The sequence below is a fragment of the Chelonoidis abingdonii genome, chromosome 5 (assembly GCF_003597395.2).
Source record: "Chelonoidis abingdonii isolate Lonesome George chromosome 5, CheloAbing_2.0, whole genome shotgun sequence".
In the NCBI taxonomy this organism is placed as follows: domain Eukaryota; kingdom Metazoa; phylum Chordata; order Testudines; family Testudinidae; genus Chelonoidis; species Chelonoidis abingdonii.
In genome coordinates this window covers 56,072,384-56,091,176 of record NC_133773.1, presented here as the reverse complement: position 1 = coordinate 56,091,176, position 18,793 = coordinate 56,072,384, and the positions used below count along the sequence as shown (strand labels likewise).

General features: G+C 39.1%; 1 protein-coding gene across 6 annotated transcripts in view; it reads right to left on the bottom strand.

Moving 5' to 3' along the window:
- The window catches only part of GAB1 (GRB2 associated binding protein 1), a 131,622-nt gene that overhangs the window by 40,799 nt on the left and 72,030 nt on the right, over positions 1-18,793 (bottom strand). For all 6 annotated transcript variants that reach the window (XM_032788383.2, XM_032788380.2, XM_032788382.2 and 3 more), the window contains exon 2: positions 8,027-8,321. In XM_032788383.2, the coding sequence (XP_032644274.1) occupies positions 8,027-8,321 (295 nt within the window). The remainder of the gene's footprint in view (positions 1-8,026; positions 8,322-18,793) is intronic.

The following is an 18,793-nucleotide window of genomic DNA, read 5'->3' as shown; positions in this document are numbered from 1 at the left end:
AAGATAAGGTATAACTAAGAGTTAGACTCCTTCCTCCCTATATCGTTCGTTTAAGTTAAAAACAAATTTGAAAAACACAATACAACTGAAAAGTTGCACAGGGAAATATGGTTACATTTGAGGTTAAGGAGAAGTTTAATAGGGTTTGGCACTAAGTGTGTATGTGTTTTGTTTTAAAGGAAGTCACAAAATGAGTGAAATGTTGAAAATTGATGACGTTACTCAGTTAAAACCTTCAACCCTAGTTTTCTGTTTGTTTGTTATAAAATCACAATTAAGAATGAGGAAAAGTGATGTACAGATCAGTCTTGGTCTCTAATAAATATTTTAATTGGTTACTTTCATTGCTATTGTCTTTAAAATGGTGTTATAATGTAAAAGACTTAAGAACAGGACATAGAGAATGACTGGCTTTGCTGTATTAAGTATTATTAAAATACAATAATAATGCAACTTTAATGCCAAGAACTGAAGCATACAATGCAAGTGTCTCTCTACAGCACAAGTTCATGTCATATGAACTTATTAATTTCCTTGTCTCTACCCGCTGGATGAGAGAATTTGGATTCTTATTTATTTATTTATTTATTTAGCTTGTTTTTACTAATCTTTTCTGAGTGGAGACAACCAAAGCAGGATGCAGTTTGTAAGATAAGGACACAACAGACTCCTATAATGCCAAATAATCTTTTCCTACATTATTCTCTATGCACTTCTTAATACCTTCCAACATAAACAGTTACTCTTCTTTTCTAAACATTATATTGAGCAGACATCTTTACTGAGACCAGTTTCTAGAACAGTGGTTCTCAAACTTTTGTACTGGTGACCTCTTTCACACAGCAAGCCTCTGAGTAAGACCCCCCCCTCTGTAAATTAAAAAACACTTTTTTGTATATTTTACACCATTACAAATGCTGGAGGCAAAGCGGGATTTAGGGTGGAGGCTGACAGCTCATGACCCCGCACGTAATAACCTCGCGACCCCCAGTTTGAGAACCCCTGTTCTAGAAGAGCCTTCTTGAGATTCCCTGAGCAAAGGAGCGGGGCATAGAAGGGGGAAAGACATGCAGGATTACTTTTATTTTCCTTTACTAAAATGGGCTTCAGCTTTCCTTTCGAAAGACAGGTTGCTTCAGTCATAGGGCAGGTTTGCCATCTACTGCTGCATCTCCCACTGGAATCCAGGTATCTAGATCCAACTGTGTTTCAGGTGTCTGAGACAGATACTTCTACTGCTGTAGCTAATGTCTCAAAAGATCCCATGACTTGACACTCAACAGTTTCTAAATCAACTTTTCTTACATTTAAAAAAATCCTTTTATTTAAGGTGAGTTTAGTGCACGAGAGGAAATCCAATTAATAAGTTTGGAAAACAAAGTCAATCAGTAAAGTTTTTAAATAATTTCTCCTGAGGAAAAGAAAGCTAAGTTATAGACATTCTTCCATATGTCAAATTCATATTTGCTCAGTAGGATGTGTATTTGGCAATAAAAGTTAGCCAATCAACTGATAGCCTGCATTTTGGCAGGTTAGACTAGATGACACTTGCAGTCCCTTCTAATCCTGTGGTTCTATGATAAAATTTTTCAGACTAGATTCTAAGTAATGCATTTCTGGGACACATTTTTAGCCATTGCAGTCTCCTCCAAATTACCTGCAATCAGGCTATGAGAAATGTTGCACTCTACTCTCTCCAATCTCTCCATCTGGCCATCATCTTGTCTCTTTCAGCATCACCCATCTGCTCTCTTCCTCTTGCCCTATACCTAGCCTTTCTGTGATTCCCATTCCATCAATGTCAATGACTTCTCATTGGCTCTCATCCCTCTCCTCTCTTCCATGGTATGGTTGTCAATTGTCTCGATGCTTCACTTTCATATATCCCAGACTCCTTACACCCTCTCTCTGCTATCGCCAGGTCTGCCTTGCTAGGCCTGGCTCAGCCTAACTATCTACTTCCTCTGTGCCTGCTCCTACGCTGCTGAACATCTCTGACAGAACTGCTGTGACCAAGCTGACTTCCCCCAGTATAAATCTGTTCTCTCCTCCTTCAATTCTGCCATGTTCCTAACTAAGCAACTTTACTTTTCCACTTTAATTGAATCCCATGTCTGCAATCCTAGCCATTTTCTTTTACTATCTTTGACACTCTCCTCAAACCCTCTCCCACTCTCTTATCTTTATCCTCAACTCTCACTCTCATCCAGCCTAGACCTCCCCACTGCAACTTGAGATGATTGCTTCTTGTTCTGTCAACTGCCACCACTGAGAACAGCCTAGCTCTATTCTCTTTGGAACCTCCCTTCAGGTAGTTGAAGGCTGCTATCAAATCCCTCCTCACTCTTCTCTTCTGCAAACTAAATAACCTCAGTACCCTCATCCTCTCCTCGTAAGTCATGTGCTCCAGCCCCCTAATCATTTTTGTTGCCTTCCGCTGGACTCTCTCCAATTTGTCCACATCCCTTCGGTAGCGGGGGCACCAAAACTGGATGCAGTACTCCAGGTGTGGTCTCACCAGTGCCGAATAGAGGGGAATAATCACTTCCCTTTATCTCCTGGCAGTGCTTCTACTAATACAGCCCAACATGCCGTTGGCCTTCTTGACAATAAGGGCACACTGTCGACTCATATCCAGCTTCTTGTCCACTGTAATCTTCAGGTCCTTTTCTGCAGAACTGCTGCTTAGACAGTCGGTCCCCAGCCTGTAGAGGCTCATGGGATTCTTCCTTCCTAAGTGCAGGACTCTGCACTTGTCCTTGTTGAACCTCATCAGATTTCTTTTGGCCCAATCCTCCAATTTGTCTAAGTCATTCTGGACCCTATTTCTACCCTCCAGCATATCTACCTCTCCCCTCAGTTTAGTGTCATCTGCGAACTTGTTGAGCGTGCAATTCATCACATCATTAATAAATACATTAAAAAAAATCATTACAGAACCAGTTTCTCCTCCCTTGGTTTTCACACCTCTACTGCTAGAACAGGGCCTCACCCTCCCTGACTGAACTAACGTCGTTATCTCTAGCTTGCTTGCTAGCATATATATACCTGCCCCTGGAAATTTCCACTACCTGCGTCTGACGAAGTGGGTATTCACCCACGAAAGCTCACGCTCCAAAACNTTGAACAAAACTGGCCCTAGGACCGACCCCCTGGGGCACTCCGCTTGATATCAACTGCCGACTAGACACCAAGCTATTGATCACTACCCATAGAGCCTGACAATCTAGGCAGCTTTCTGTCCCCCCTTATAGTCCATTCATCCAATCCATACTACTTTAACTTGCTGGCAAGAATACTGTGGGAGACCGTATCAAAAGCTTTGCTAAAGTCAAGATATATCACATCCACTGCTTTCTCCATATCCACAGAGTCACTTATCTCATTATAGAAGGCAATCAGGTTGGTCAGGCATGACTTGCCTCTGGTAGATCTATGTAGACCGTTCCTGATCACCTTCCTCTCCTCCTAGTGCTTCAAAATGGATTCCTTGAGGACCAATCAACACAAATTTTCAAAGATAACGGCCAGTGGCTCTCCAATCACATCAGCTAACTCCTTCAGCACCCTTGGATGCATTAGATCTGGACCCATGGACATGTGCTTGTCCATCTTGTCTGCCAACACAAATTCTACTGTCATCTCTATGCTGATGACTCACAGATCTATCTCTCTACTACAGACCTGTCTTCTTCTGTTCAAATTATAATCACAGCTAGTTTCTCTAACAACTTCTTGTGGACATACAGCAATCAGCTTACAATAAAGATGGACAAAACAGAGCTCTTTCTCCTTTCTCTATAACTGGACAACATCAGCATTGTTCCGGTGACTCCTCTCTTTACATCCCTCCACTGGCTCCCCCATTCTCTACTGCATCACATGTAAGCTGCTTGTCTTCACTTTCAAGGTCCTTCATGACCTAGCCACACCTATCATTGTTTATGTGCTATTAAGATGTCAACTCCTGCCTTCAATCAGCCAAAGATGCCAGCCTCCAGTGTTCAATGGTTAAATTTTCAAGCAAACACTTTTGTTGTTTCTCCCATGCTGCCCCTTGTGTGGGAGGAGCTCCCCATAAACATCTGCAAAGCTCTCTCATTCTCCTTCTTCAAATCCCTCCCTTTGCTGTGATGCCTACAAAAATCTTGATAACAATTAGGCTACAGGAGAGCTGAGACCATGCCCACCATGCTGACTAGTACTATCTCACTGTTTCCTTGTTGTCTTTTGTCTTATTGTAAGCTCTGCGAGAAAGGGACCAGTTTTGCTCTGTTTGTATAGCACCTAGCAAAATGGGGTTCTGATCCATGACTAGGGCTCTTAGGTATTAACCAACTATAAAAATAGATGATAATAATAATCACAACATCTGAGCCTGCCTGCCACTGTGGAAGTAGATACAGCTGGAAGGAACTTCAGGGCATTCCCTTCAGGCTGGTGACTGACTGTCCCCACCTAGCTGCAAGCAACCTGAAGTACCTAATCATAATGCATCTGTGAACCTTAACATTATGAAGTAAATCCTATAACCTACAGAAAATTTAAATCAAAAACAAATTTTACAAAACTGAAAGGCAAACAGACGAAAGTAAAATTTCTATTTTGTACAGAATGAGTTAGTGAATCTTGAAAAAAGTTCCTTTGTGCATGAAGTAGAACTTTGATTCCTTTGAAGAAACATGATCAGCATTTCTGGAAAATATAATTTAAATGCTATGAAAAAAATAACCAAGATCTATGAGGGGTGAAGGGATACATACTATACTCTTTTTCTGTTCTTTTTCATCTATTTTCTTTCTCCTCCTTTATTCTTGCTACATTTATTTAGTTGAATAGGCTGATGAACATACTGTTAATAGTTAAAATACACGTAGTACTTTTTCTGCTTAATACATATGTGTTGAGCGATATAGTATAAAGTTTTACAGAAAAGTAACTAAAATAAACTCTTGTGCATTACCACTTCCCATTTTCATTTTAGATAGATATTATAGAAAGAAAAGATCCTGGAAATTAGCACTTTATTGCTTTCATCTGAAGATAGGGCAGAAATAAACATTAAACACCCATCAATTTGTTTCTGTTAATTACAAGGAATAATTATTTAAGGTTCTTAGGCAACTTGAATATCTATTTCTTGGTAACTCCAGACTCACCAGGAATCCAAAATAACTGAAAGTATATGTAAATTGTATCTTGAAAACTAAATCCCTGTAAAATAAATTGTCCTACAATATATTGTACTGTACTGCACTGCTTCCTTAACTCTGCTCTCAGAAATCTGCACAGATTCAACAGCTTGTGACACTGATGATTCAGGAACATGAATCAATCTGCTCATTGTCCAAACAACAAAATAAAGTTATTGTAATTTTCCAAAATGAATGGTGACGACGTGCATAAATCATTTCTGCTTGGAAGGCCTACGCTTGAACACCACATAGAAACACTCCTGTGCAAGTCAAAGAGAAAAAAAGGAAGAAAATAATAGTCTGCCAGCACCACAGATATTCCAGTAAAGCTACCAGATAGCATAGGAGCAACATAGTGACCAACTGAGATAATCCTTCCCCTCCCACCACCAGAGCAATATTTCCCCCCACGCCCAAATTAATCTTTAAAATACAAAAACAACAACAACAACAATCACATTCTCATGATGAGGCAGCCTACTGGGAGCACAACATACCACTGGCCTGACCCAGCCCCCCTTCAAGTCAAGGGAGTTGATTTGAAGAGGAGCAGACAAAAGCAAAGCTTTCCCTCAACCCTTAATCTAGCAAGGGCTGGTAATGGAGCGAATCACATAGTATAAGTCCTTCAGCCAACCTGAGGAGTGGTGCTGTCAGACTCTGAAGGGAACAGTCTTCAGTTTTCCTTAGGCCAGAGGAAAGGTTGCTGCTGTCCCTCTGGGGGAAGGATATAAATCTTGCTTATATTTGTTCCTATAGGAAAGTAGTAACATTGGTATACTTTTTATTTTCTGAAGGAAGAGGAAGGTTTGACAGTAGATAGATGTAATTTATCCTCTATTTAACATCTCAAAATAATCTATACATTAGCTGGGATAAAAATGTAACTAGTGTATATGATTTGAATATGTGGATGCAGAGACACGTACCTTGTAAAAATCAGATACTGAAAATGCATGTGGATGAACAGTTGCTGATTTTCCAAGCTATTTAAATTTTGGCACTTGGGCAATGCAGGCCAAAGTTATATCCATAAAACATGCAACAGCACCTTATTCCAAACTAGGAAAGCCATGTATGAAATTTGAAGTACACCTCTACCCCAATATAACGCGATCCGATATAACACGAATTCGGATGTAACGTAGTAAAGCAGCACTCCGGGGGGGAACGACTGCGCACTCTGGCGTATCAAAGCAAGTTCGATATAATGCGGTTTCACCTATACATAACATGCACATAACCAAAAAAACCCTCTTACTAAAAAGCTGAAGATGTAGTGCTCTACCTAATTCCATATTAGTGTCTGGAGTAAATGAATCAATATAGTTTCCATAAACCTCTCTCTATACACATCCCTATAGGCTAGCACATGCAGAGCTGGAAGAATTTTTTTTTTTTTTGCTGAAAAATGCTGATTTGGCTCAACTGAAACAGTACTGGTAGATTTCGGCTAATTGCATGGTATAAAGAAAAAAAATTGGAAATGTTGGAGCAGTCCATTTAAGCATTTATGAAACAAAATACTTCAATATTTCATTTCAGAATTTTTCTCCATGTTATTTTTAAAACCACTGAAAAACCCGCTCAAAATCAAATGAAGTGTTTTTCAGTTTGGCTTGAGGCAGAGCCAACGTAGGGGCTAAGAGGCAATGAGGGCAGAGCTGGGCTGTGAGCGGAGCAGAGCTGCGGCCCAAGTGGGGCTGGGTGGCACTCCCTCCCTGCACCCTTGGGGGCTGGCCCAGACCCTGCCACATGCCCCCCCGAACGCTCCTCCGTGCCCCCTTAAGAGGGCACGCCCCTTGGGGACCACTGCTCTAGGTCATAAAAATAAACAAACCCTACAGATCTCATTGTCCCATTGTCATAACGTATATTTCCCAAATCTGAACCTTAGCGTCCAAAATTTGGGTACCTGCATGAAACCTCTAAGCTTAATTACCAGCTTAGATCTGATAGCCTGCCACCACCCAAAAATATAGTGTTTTGGGGCACTCTGATCTCTCCAACCTTCCCTGGGGACCCCAAGAACCCAAATCCCTTGGATTCTTAAAACCAGGAGAAATAAACCATTTCCCCTTCCCCCCCTCCCAGCCTTTCCCTGAGAGAGACAGTAATCCTGGCACAGAGAGAAATTAGCCTCTCTCTCCCCCTTCCCTCCTCCCCCACCAGTCCTGGTGTTTAAACCCAATCCCCTGGGATAAAACAAGGGAAACAAGGAAAGATCAAGGTTTCTCAAAGAAATCTTTTAATAAAGAAAGAGATAATTCTTACTTTTTCCTAACTTCAAGATGTAATATTACAGGCTCCTATAGTTTACAGACAAGAAGAAACCCTTCCTCCATACCAATACAAATCAAAATATTCCCAGCAACTACACTATAAAAGATTACCAGCCAGATCCACATGTGCAAACAAGTAAACACAATAAAGACCGTAAATCGCCGTTCTACTTACTATTTGAACAGAAACTTAGAGCGCCTGGAGATAGTGTGATCCCTCAAGCCCAGAGAGACAACAGACACAGAACAAAGTACCCACCCCCAAACTTCCCTCCACCCAAGGTTGAAAGTATTTTGTCTCCTGATTGGTCCTCTGGTCAGGTGTTGTTTGTTAACCCTTTACAGGTGAAAGAGACATTAACCCTTAGCTATCTGTTTATGACACCCATTTATTTCATTTAAATAGTAAAAGAGCTACACATCTGATGCATATATCTCCATATAATACATCTTCTCTCTTTGCTATAAAAATAGCTATTGATCTTTAAATACTTATTTGTATGGTGACATAACAGTGTTGTGCAGGGGGAAAAAAAATGCTAAATTTACCTTCTTCTGTAGGGTTGAACCCACAGATGTCGCAAATACAGCGAACCCACTTATTCATCTCCTCCTCACTATCTGCCACCAAGTAGAAAACTCTGTCGATAGTGTTGATATCAAAAATATAACTGTTTTCGAACTCTTTTTTGTTAAATGTCAATCCCGCATCCACTTGTTGACACAAGTTTAAGTCAATAATACGAATAGGTTTTTTGGCATGGTCATTTTTGTAGTACTCCAACACATCCGGATCTCCTGTTAGACGGCCACTGCGAAGCACAAACCACCTCCTCTTCCATGCCTAAGAAGTAGGGGGGAAAAGGGAAACATTAATATAAGAGTGATGTTATTTTAAAGACAATTATGCCTATTTATCAGTAACTTCCACTACTGGAACTGCACTGTAAAAAAAAGGTTGAATACAATGCAATAAATATTTCAAATTGTTTCCAAAAAATTGCATATAAAAAACCTAAACTGAGGAGAATCAGGCTGCAAGCTGGTGGCAGTGACCTTTTTAAAAAAATATTTCCTTTTATGTTTAAAGACTTTGCTCAAGAGAATAAGTTTCAAAAGTAAGGTGATATTTGCCAAATGGGAAAGGACGAATCCAATTAAGGAAAACAAAAAAGGAAAAAAAAAAAAAAAAAAGCTTCCAAAGAAAGTTAATACGGCCACAGGAAGGAAAAGAAACAACCTATATTTTTAGGTACTTAAAAGTGTTCTCTTCATTTCATGCTGTTTTATCTTCAATAGTTACTTGCTTTCATAGCACACATAATGCTCATTCATACCTGCATGTTTCTCTGAATCTTGTGAATAAAGTAGGTTAATCAAATGGTAGTATTTTAAGATAGCTACTCTTGCAGAAAGAGAGCTACTTTATTAGCTGGCAACACTTTACAGCACTGTACGTTATTGTATTTTCTCCTTTAAACTTAAAAAACCATTGAATTATGTTCATATATATATTTCCTGAGTCCAGGCACTGTGACTCCTACACCAACCCTAACTACTTTATCAGTGCCTTGGGGCTACGGACATCCAGCTTAATTTAGAACAGTGTTTCCCAAATGGTGGCTCCTGATCCACCAGTGGGTTGCAGGAAGAGTGTAGGTGGGTTGATTACCACTGCTCCCCCATGTCACTCTCCATGAGCCCCAGAAGCACTCCTCCTACCAGGGCCACAGGGGAAGTGAGGGAAAGGGGTAGTTTGCCCCAGGCCACATATTTGAGAGGTCTACCAACCAAGTGATATTGCCACTTGCACATGGAGTCACAGCACCACTCTAGTTTGCCTGGCCACCCCTTCATTGTGATAGGAAGTAGGCTGGCCCAAACCTAAGTAGTGCTGCAACCCCGCCCACCAGGTCACAATGCCCAGAGCAGGGAGCCAGGCCCAGCCTTGCAAGACAGAAGCTGCCACAGCAGGGTGAGTGCGAGGCAGGCCCACTCTTGAACACCCCCACCACTGTCTCCCCAGCTGGCCGGGGCTGCAGATGCGAGCAGGACTGGGAGAGTGAGAGCATGGGGACTAGACGGAGCTGAGCAACCGGCTTGGGAGCTGGGCCACGAATGCTCTCCTCATCTTGATGCAGGTGAAAACTCGGACTGTGAGGCCCCCTTGCTGGGAGCGGCATCTGTACTGTCTGGTGTCTGTTTCAATTAGGCTCCCCAGACAAGGATTTTTGAGAGGCCAATTCTCTCCCAGGACAGAAACTGGTCACTGGAGGACTGTTTTGTGTTTTCCAGTCAAAGTGTGAGCTCAAAGAAAGTGAATGGGATGGCTCTAGCAAACTCTCCTCCATACCAAAGACTCTCTTCCCCTTGCCAAAATGATTTGGTTTAAAGTTTGCATTTAGGTTGTTTAAACAAGTATAAAAATCCATCACATAAAAAAGTCCATTCATATTTTCTACGAAGTACACAGTGACAGGAAGACAGCCTACCACACTAACAAGAGGTGAAAAGGAAGTGTGGAGACTTGTAGTGTCCTTTACATATCCATATACATCTGTCAATCTCTGGGATCAAAACTTTCTCAGACTGGACTTATGGAACCAGCTGTGGAGCAGAAAACAACTCACGCTGGTTCCTGAGAAGTGTAAATGTAACCTATTACCTCAAACAAAGTGGGGGGAAACGTACTGGGGTCTGGGAATCAAAACTGTGCTTCTATCTTTATAGCTCTGGCTCAGAACCAGTATAGTCAGCTTTTCAGTGGGTGCTCACAAACAACTCATTGTCAAGCATGGATGCCTTTTTTGGTATCAAGCTGAAGCTACTATGGAAAGATAATACAGAAAATATGGGAGGGGGAAAATGCCAGACATTTAAACTGGAATTTGTGGCATATTCAGTAGCCACCACATACTAAAAATCATCTGAGTTTGGAAAAAAAAGACTTTTATACTTGCAATTCTATACAAATAATCATACTTTTTGTGCTCATTAACATATCATATATATTCAGCCTTAAAATGCAGAATTATACAATTCAAGTCAGTTCTCAAGTCACCTTTCTGATCACTTTCGTAAGTTAGTGAGCGGGATAAACAATAAAGTACAAGAATTAAACAGACAGAAAAAAACAAATGGAACACCTTAAGTAGATGCTATGTATTAAAATGTGTAAAATTCCAGAATTAACATGAATTGTGCTATGCTGCTCTGAAAATATGACAAATTTTGTGCTGCTTTCTGCATCCCTATCAAACCAGAAAAACAACAGCTTAGATACTAGCGTAACAGGAGCCTTAGATATTTTCCATACAGAAAGCCTCCAAGGCTGATAATTAATTGATAATTAGTTCTGAAAAACATACTGCAAGCTGCAACTATTTCAGAAACTGGAATTATCCTCATGTCTTTATTTCTTCTGATGAGATCTTTAAAAAGCAATCTCTAAAAACCCCAACATACTTGCCTAAAGATTTATGCAACACAAATTAGCTTGGTACAAATAAAATTTGCCTCGCTTGGGAGCTTCTGTATAGTTCTGTGTTAACATGAGTAAGTTTCACCCCTTATCACTAATAAAAGCCCTATTCAACATTAAAGAGTGAAATATGACTTTTACTCCAATTTCATAAATTAATCATCTAAACAGAACTTGTTTTCAGCCCTTAATGCTACAAATACCAACTATTAAGTACTTAAAACACTGAGTTTAGCCTACCACCTGCTACTATTTTTTTGAAGAATTTTTGCATAGTGAATATGTGAATGTTTATTTCAGTCATATAATGAGTCACTCACTGAAACTGGCACAGATTAAACTCAAAAACAAAAGCAATTCCATAAACTACACATTAATAAGGCAGATACAAAGGTTCTCTGGGTTACAGTACAAAGCACAATTTAGCAGCAGAATAAAGCCTGAAGCTAGACAAGAGAACTGACATCAGAACCCTTGCTAATCACAGTACAAAAGCTTCTCTATGTTTTGTGAAAGTGCAAAATGAGCCCATATAAATCACTCTTTGTTATCTGAAAATATCTAGGATTCTTAAAGCTTATTCTATTTTTAACATTTCAGTCTTTGTCGCCCTAGTGAAAGCTGTATACTGCCTCACTGAGCCAACAAGAATACTGACTAACAACTAAGGAAGACAGCTTCTTCAATAACTGCTTTCCCAAACTAAGTCTCTGAAAAGGGCTGTGTGGAGGTGAGAGAGCCAGCACGAGAGAGAATAACTATTTATATAAATGTACCCTTCTTTATTATTTTTTTCCCTTTGGGTATTTTTGTTTGAAGAATGTTTATTGTATTTTACAGCTGTACAATCTGTAACATGCATTGTATCCTACAAAATAACTACAAATATAAAATTGGGTTATGCCACAATGAAATTACAGGAAAAAAAAACCAAGCTTTGTCTCTTCAATTATTTAATCAACAATACACTGTAAACAATGTGCCTTTGCTTGCATTGATAAAAGGGATCAAATGCAGCTGAACTTCTATTGGAAAACAGTTGAGAAAAATAAGCAACTCTACAGTGTAATTTGTCATAAAACTCACTTTCCCAAATCCTAACAAATACTGGTATGAGTCAGACATCAGATATTTTAGGGGGAAATGATATTCCTTCCCTAAGATTATCTATTTTATTTTTAATGCAAAACATGTTTGTTTATTTACATTGGATATCTGGTTCCAACACACTGCCTGCAGATTAGGTATTTATCAAGTATAGATTTTTTTTAAGTATTAAAATCATAAGAAGTACAACAAGTAACAGAGTGATATAATTCAGCAGTCTTTCTAAACTTTAAAATATAATTACAACAAAACAAAATTGTGGAGATAAAGTAGGTTTTTAAAAGTAGTCTAAGATGTGATAAGTTGCCATGTAGCTGCTAAAGACCTGGGCACACTCAGAGAGTTGTAATCAAAGAATACTGAAGTTGAGTTGTTTTTTTTTTTTTTAACCAAATGAAGGAAGAGAAGAAAGCACTATTTTTATTTTATCTGTTGCACATTTTATGTAAATTGAGTACTGCTGGTTTAAAAGCAAGCAATTCAGCCATGCCACAGTATCAGGAAAATTGGACGAAAGCATCACTTAGGGCTTCTCTACACTTACAAGGCTGCAGTGTCATAGCTGCATTGCTGTAGCGCTTCAGTGACAACACTGCCTACGCTGATGGGCGAGATTCTCCCATCAGTGTAGGTACTACACCTCCCCGAGAGGCAACAGCTGTGTTGACAAGAGGGCTTCTCCCATCAATACAGTGCTTTCGACACCAGGAACTAGGTCAGTATAACTGCGTCCCTCCAGGGGGGATTTTCCACACCCCAAGCAATGTATTTGTAGCAATACAAGTTAGAAGTTTGGATATGCAGCTTCATTTTCCTGATGCATCTCCACTGTCCCTATTTTTTAAATGTAATTTTTAAATAAAACATGGCTATGGAGGATAAAACCTCCACAGATATCCAGGTATAAACATCTTAAACAGTAATTGTGAAAGGTGGATTGTCAAAACCTTAAATTATCTCAAAATTGTACTTTTTAGTAATAATGCTGAGTAAACACATTTATGAAAAATAAGTAAAGTAAATGTGAAGTGAGGAAAATACTGGATGCATTACTACTTTCTTTAAAGTACTTAAGACTTGTTTTCCAGGAAGCACCATCTTTTCTAACTGAGCAAAATAAGGAAAAAACAGTCTCAGTGGAAGTTTCCACTCTACTGGCTATCATCCTGATCATCTGTTCCGAATACACACAAGGCTAAATTTCCTGTTTTCAAACTATTGTCACCATTTTCTAGTCTTGTGCTGCTAGTTCTAACTTTAGCTTTGTTAAATAAACAAAAGAAAACACTGAAAATAAAGTAGAACAATACCTCCATGCATATTTACTGCAAGCAAAATGTCAGAATTTCTATTTAATCATTTGAACTAAAATAAATAAATCAATACTGAACTATTCATTAAAGCATCAAAGAAAAAGCAAAAATTAAAAGAAACTTATCACTGTGTAAGGATCTCTCTTGTTTTAACAAGCCTAAAACTACAAGTTCATCATTTTTACATGCACTTTAATTTTGCACTGCATTCCTTAAGTCCCATCTATGTTAGGAGTCTAACTGTGCTAACAGACGAGCTAGCCAAAACTCAAGATTTCCAGTTCCTGGGAAATCCTGATATTTATTAAAGTTTAGTTTAGTTCTGATTTGGAAAGACACCAAAATTTTCCCACAAACCAGAAATTTCTCACACACAAAGACACACAAAATAATTTTGGAAACACTGCCATATAGCGTTTCTGAAACAAAATATGATCCTCGGAATCCCACAGCTGCTGACTGAAACTAAGAAGAATTATGTCAATTTCAATCAAGTGCTTCCAGGACTCCCAAGGTCCAGGACTCCCAACTGGCTTAGGACCCCAGGGCTTCCAGACTCTCAGGCCAGTTGGCTCCCAAAGCTGGAAGCCCAAAGGCCCTGAGCACATCCTGTGCTTCCAGACTGCTGGATCCACAGCAGGCATCCCCAGACCCAACCAACTCTAGCAAACAGGTCTATAACTGTGTCATCTGATCCACATCCACACTCTCCTTCTCAAAAATCATGGGGTTGCGTAGGACTCTGGCCCTCCTCTATCTATTTACTTACCTATATACTCCAGACCTCCAATCTCAGCACCTCCTAAACATTAATGCATATCTCCTCACACACTCCTGTGTGATAGGGAAATATTATCATCCACATACAAATAGGGAATTGACTTAGAGAGACTAAAAGATTTACCCAAAGTCATGCAGAAAGCTTGTAGCAGAAAAAAGATTCTAACCCAAATCTCCTGAATCCCAGGCCAACGCTCTAACCACCCTCTCTCTTCTTGGTCTACATAATATTTCTGGGATATCGTGCCCACTTACAACCTTCAAACTATCATGATTCTGCTAATCACTTGCAAGTTAACCTTACCACTCCTGACTCGTCCTCATCTGTTTCAATTCTTCATCTTGACCTGCCTATCCAACATCATCTATTCCTGAAGGTCTTGTGAGCAAGAAATGTAATGTGGTCATAAATGAGCTTTTGGTCTGCCCTCCCTTGACCTCTCCATTACTTCTGAAGACAACATCCTTGTCCCTATCACTCATGTTCATAATCCGGGGGATGGGTGCCTTTTCCTTGCCCTGCCCATCTAAGTGGTTGTCAAATTTTGCAGCTCCTTCCTCCACAATGTTTTCAAAAAACAGTCACTCCTTTCTGCCCACACTACTCTAGTTCCAAGTGCCCACTTCCTTCTGTCTCGTCTCCCACACACACACACACCCCTCCTATCACACCTATTCAAAATGCAGCTGCTAATATAGTCTCGTCCTTACCACCATTCTGACCACATCACTCCCCTCCTTGAATTCCTCAACTGGCTTCCCTTTTCAACGCAAGTTTAAGCTTCTTATCCCTAATTTAAAGACCTTTTCATCTCTGCCCTCCCAACTAATTTACTTGACTATCTTGTCTCTTATGCCACCTCCTATGACTGCTGCTCCGCCAATTATGCCAACTTGTCTGCCCATTTGCTATCTTCTCCCACAACCAGCTCTGCATTTATTTCTATGCTTGGAAAGTCCTCCCTGAATCAACATTTAAGGCCATGAAATTTCCTTCCTTCCAATTCCTCTTCAAGATCCAACTTTGCTGTAATGCCTACAAGCAATCAGTCAACCAATTACAGTCTGGTTGTGCATAAATTGGAAATGGCTGATTTATTTAAAAAAGTATTTCACACCTTCATAGATCTTGCAGCTGTGGAAGAGATGCCTAACTGTGTCATCTTAGTTTAGTTACCTTCATCCTTCTACTTCGTCCTTTTAACATACTCGTTGTGCTCGGCCCCAAATTAATACCCTTGGTATGTGACTGTACTCTACATAGGACCGGTGTGTTTTGATGCTGATTGTGAACTTCAGGCACTACCACTGCACAAAGAACCAGCAACGTCATGACTTATTAAGAGTACCAAGGTCAAATTCTTGAATATGCAGTAATTGAGAGAGGCAACAAGGCCTGATCACATAAAAATGGTTTAACTTAAAAAAACTGAAGTTTGCGTGTTATAGGGGCATAGTTAACTTAAAACTCCTGGATGAAATCCTGGCCCCATCTAAATCAATGCGAGTTTTGCCACTGACTTCAGTGGAGCCAGGATTTCACCACACATCTTACTTTTTACTTACTAGCATTACAGTAATCTTAGGTAGTGTTTGTAACTGGAAGATTTGAGGGACAAATCTCTCTCTGTTTCCAGTTCATTTACTTGTACATTTACAGCATCTTGTGAATGTTCAGTTTCACTACTGACTTGGATAGTCCGTCAATTTCCCTTGTCGTGTGAAAGCCTCACATATACAAGGAGAAGCAAGATATTTAAAATTATATAAAAATTTGCTTGTGAGACCAAAAACAACATCGGCAGAGGGACTTCAGAACAGGTGCAATACCTAAAACTGTTTTTACACATTTTTTTGAAACTGCTTAATATCAACTTGATGGTGCCCTTAAAAAATCCTTCTCCAAGGCATAACAGACTATTTATTTTAGATTCAAACAACTACTGAAACAAAAGCATAAAATGAATGAGAGCAGTTGAGAGAATCAAGAGTACACAACATTTAATAATTAATGTATACATTAATATACTTTAAAAAAAAATTTAAAAAAAGTTTCCATGTAATCGCAGTTCATTTGACAATACTTGGTTGATAAAACAGTACCCATACTAACTTGTCAATTCAATTAACAAAACATTTCTGTAGTCTACTAGACTCTCTAAGAATAGTCAAACAAGCCACCTGATGAAGTGTTTTGCAGAATCAAATAACTACATATGATCATTTTATTGTCACTTCTCTTCCCTTCACCCAGCAACCACTCTGGTAACTGAAATTTAGTCTAAAAGCAAAACTTCTTAACAAACGTGTAACAATAACCTACATGGGAGCTCATGATCATATCACTGAAGATCTTTAGAGCAGACAACTCAATCCCTCAAGTATTAAATGTTTGTTTAGGTTTATTCAGTACAAGTTTATTTTTATTATAAGGAGAACTCAAGTGCCATACTATTGTTTGAACAACCAAACAGCAACATAGATAAATTTCTCAGGCAATGGCCAGCCATATCAAGACAAACTATGCATTTTAGAACAGCACTATACTAAAATATACATTCTTTTGACTTAATATATCAGAACAAGACTGAATTTGCAGTTTGTGGTATTAAGTCTTAGAAAAGTATAAATGGTGTTCTAAACTATCTTATAGTATAGAATTACCCAATGTGCTGAACATTTACTTTCATGTCTAAGAAATAGCTCTTACAAAAATCTTTAACTTGTATACCAAACAAAAATGACATCCTTTCTAGACAAGAAAAATTAACCTAAGGAAAATATAAATCTTTCCTTGGAGAATGTATTTTTAAAACCTCATTAATTTTCCATATGAATTAATAAAAGAACATCTTCTGTCACTTTTGGGAGCAGTTTACCTCTTTGTGTTTTCAGTAAATCCAAGCAATGTCCGGGCCATTTCTGTAGTTGTGTCTACACCAAAATAAGCAGAGCTTTCTTTTTGCTGTCAGCTTTCCATCTCACTATACATACACCACCCTATCCTAATAACCTTTGACCAACAGGAAGTAGACACAATGGACTGAAAATAACAGCAATTGTAAGATTTAGAATGATTTAATAGATAAGGGGTGGGTTTAAAATATGAAAAAACCCTCAGCTGGTCTCGCTTGGTTTCTAAACAATTTGCAAAAAAGCATGATATCTATAGAAGATTCTTAACTGCAGGCTATTCTGAAGATTCTTAACTGTAGGCTATTTTGAAGATCACATGCTAACTACAGAGCACATATTTTTTCATAGAAGTCTTGATGCCACAGCTCTTCAGTGGATAAGGATTTCTGCACAGGAATAATTTCGGTATATCATCTCTTTAACTCCACAGATCTGGGGCTAGTGTAACAGTAAAGGGAGTGGAAGTTTCCTACTACATGTGCAAAGTTACTCTTCAATTTGTATCATTGCTGATAATAGGGTAATTTCTCCGTCTTTCCAAATGATCCTGAAGACTAGTATTCTGTGGAAGCTAGAAACCAGAAACTCATTTATGAGTTTAGTGTATGGAACATAGAATCATGCCAGATCAGATCAGAGATCCATCCAGTCTGATATGCTGTATCAGATAGTGACCCATGCAAGATGCTTCAGAGAAAGGTACAAGAAACCTTGCAGTGGACAATTATGGAACAATCCGCCCATAGGAGAGGTTTCTTCCTAATCCCAGGAAGTTAAGGATTGCCGTCTGCCCTGACGCCTGAGGGTTTATCCCTTTATACATTATTTATTGTATCTATAAATATCCTCATTAGCCACAGAAATATCTAATCCTGCTGGGTTGTTTTTTTTCTTTTTTCAGTATACTAAATTCTTGACCTCAGTATTTAGCGGCTATGAGTTCAAAAGATCAACTAAAGTGTTCGAAAAGTATTTCCTTTGATTAGTTTGAAATTTCTGGCCTTTCATTTTCATTGTATGTTCCCCTTTTTAGGTTCATTGATTTCAAGGTCAGAAAGGAATGGTTGTGATCATCTGGTCTGACCTCCTGCATAACACAGGCCATCAAATTCTGACAAAATAATTCCTAAAGCAGATCCTGCAGAAAGGCATGCAACTTTTATTTAAAATTTGTCATTGAAGGGGAATCCATCACGACCCTTGGTAAATTGTTCCAATGGGTAATTATTCTCGCTGTTAAAAATGTAAGCCTTATTTCCAGCCTGAATTTGTCTAGCTTCAAGTTTCAGTCATTCAAGCTCTTTCCTTGTGAGAAAGAGTATGTCTGAACACCCAGTTTACCTTTTCTATACCAATCATTATTTTGTGCACCTTTATGAACTCCTCTCTTAGTCATCTTCTCTATAAAATAAACAATCCTAATCTTTTCATAATCTCTCTTAAAGCCTTTCCGTACCTATAATTGTCTTCATCACCCATATGAACTGCCATAATGGATCAGGCTGGAGGACCATCTAGTTCAGTACTCTGTCTTGCACAATATCCAGCCCCAGATGATTCAGAGGAACATGCATGGACTGATGTATGATACTCTACCCTTTCCCAACTAGGTCTCCTCCTGATTTCTTGTAGTTAGAGACTGGCTTAAACCCTGAGGCATAAAGATAGGGTGAACAGAGCAGAACATGATATCCCAGGTGAGGGCATAACAATTTATAT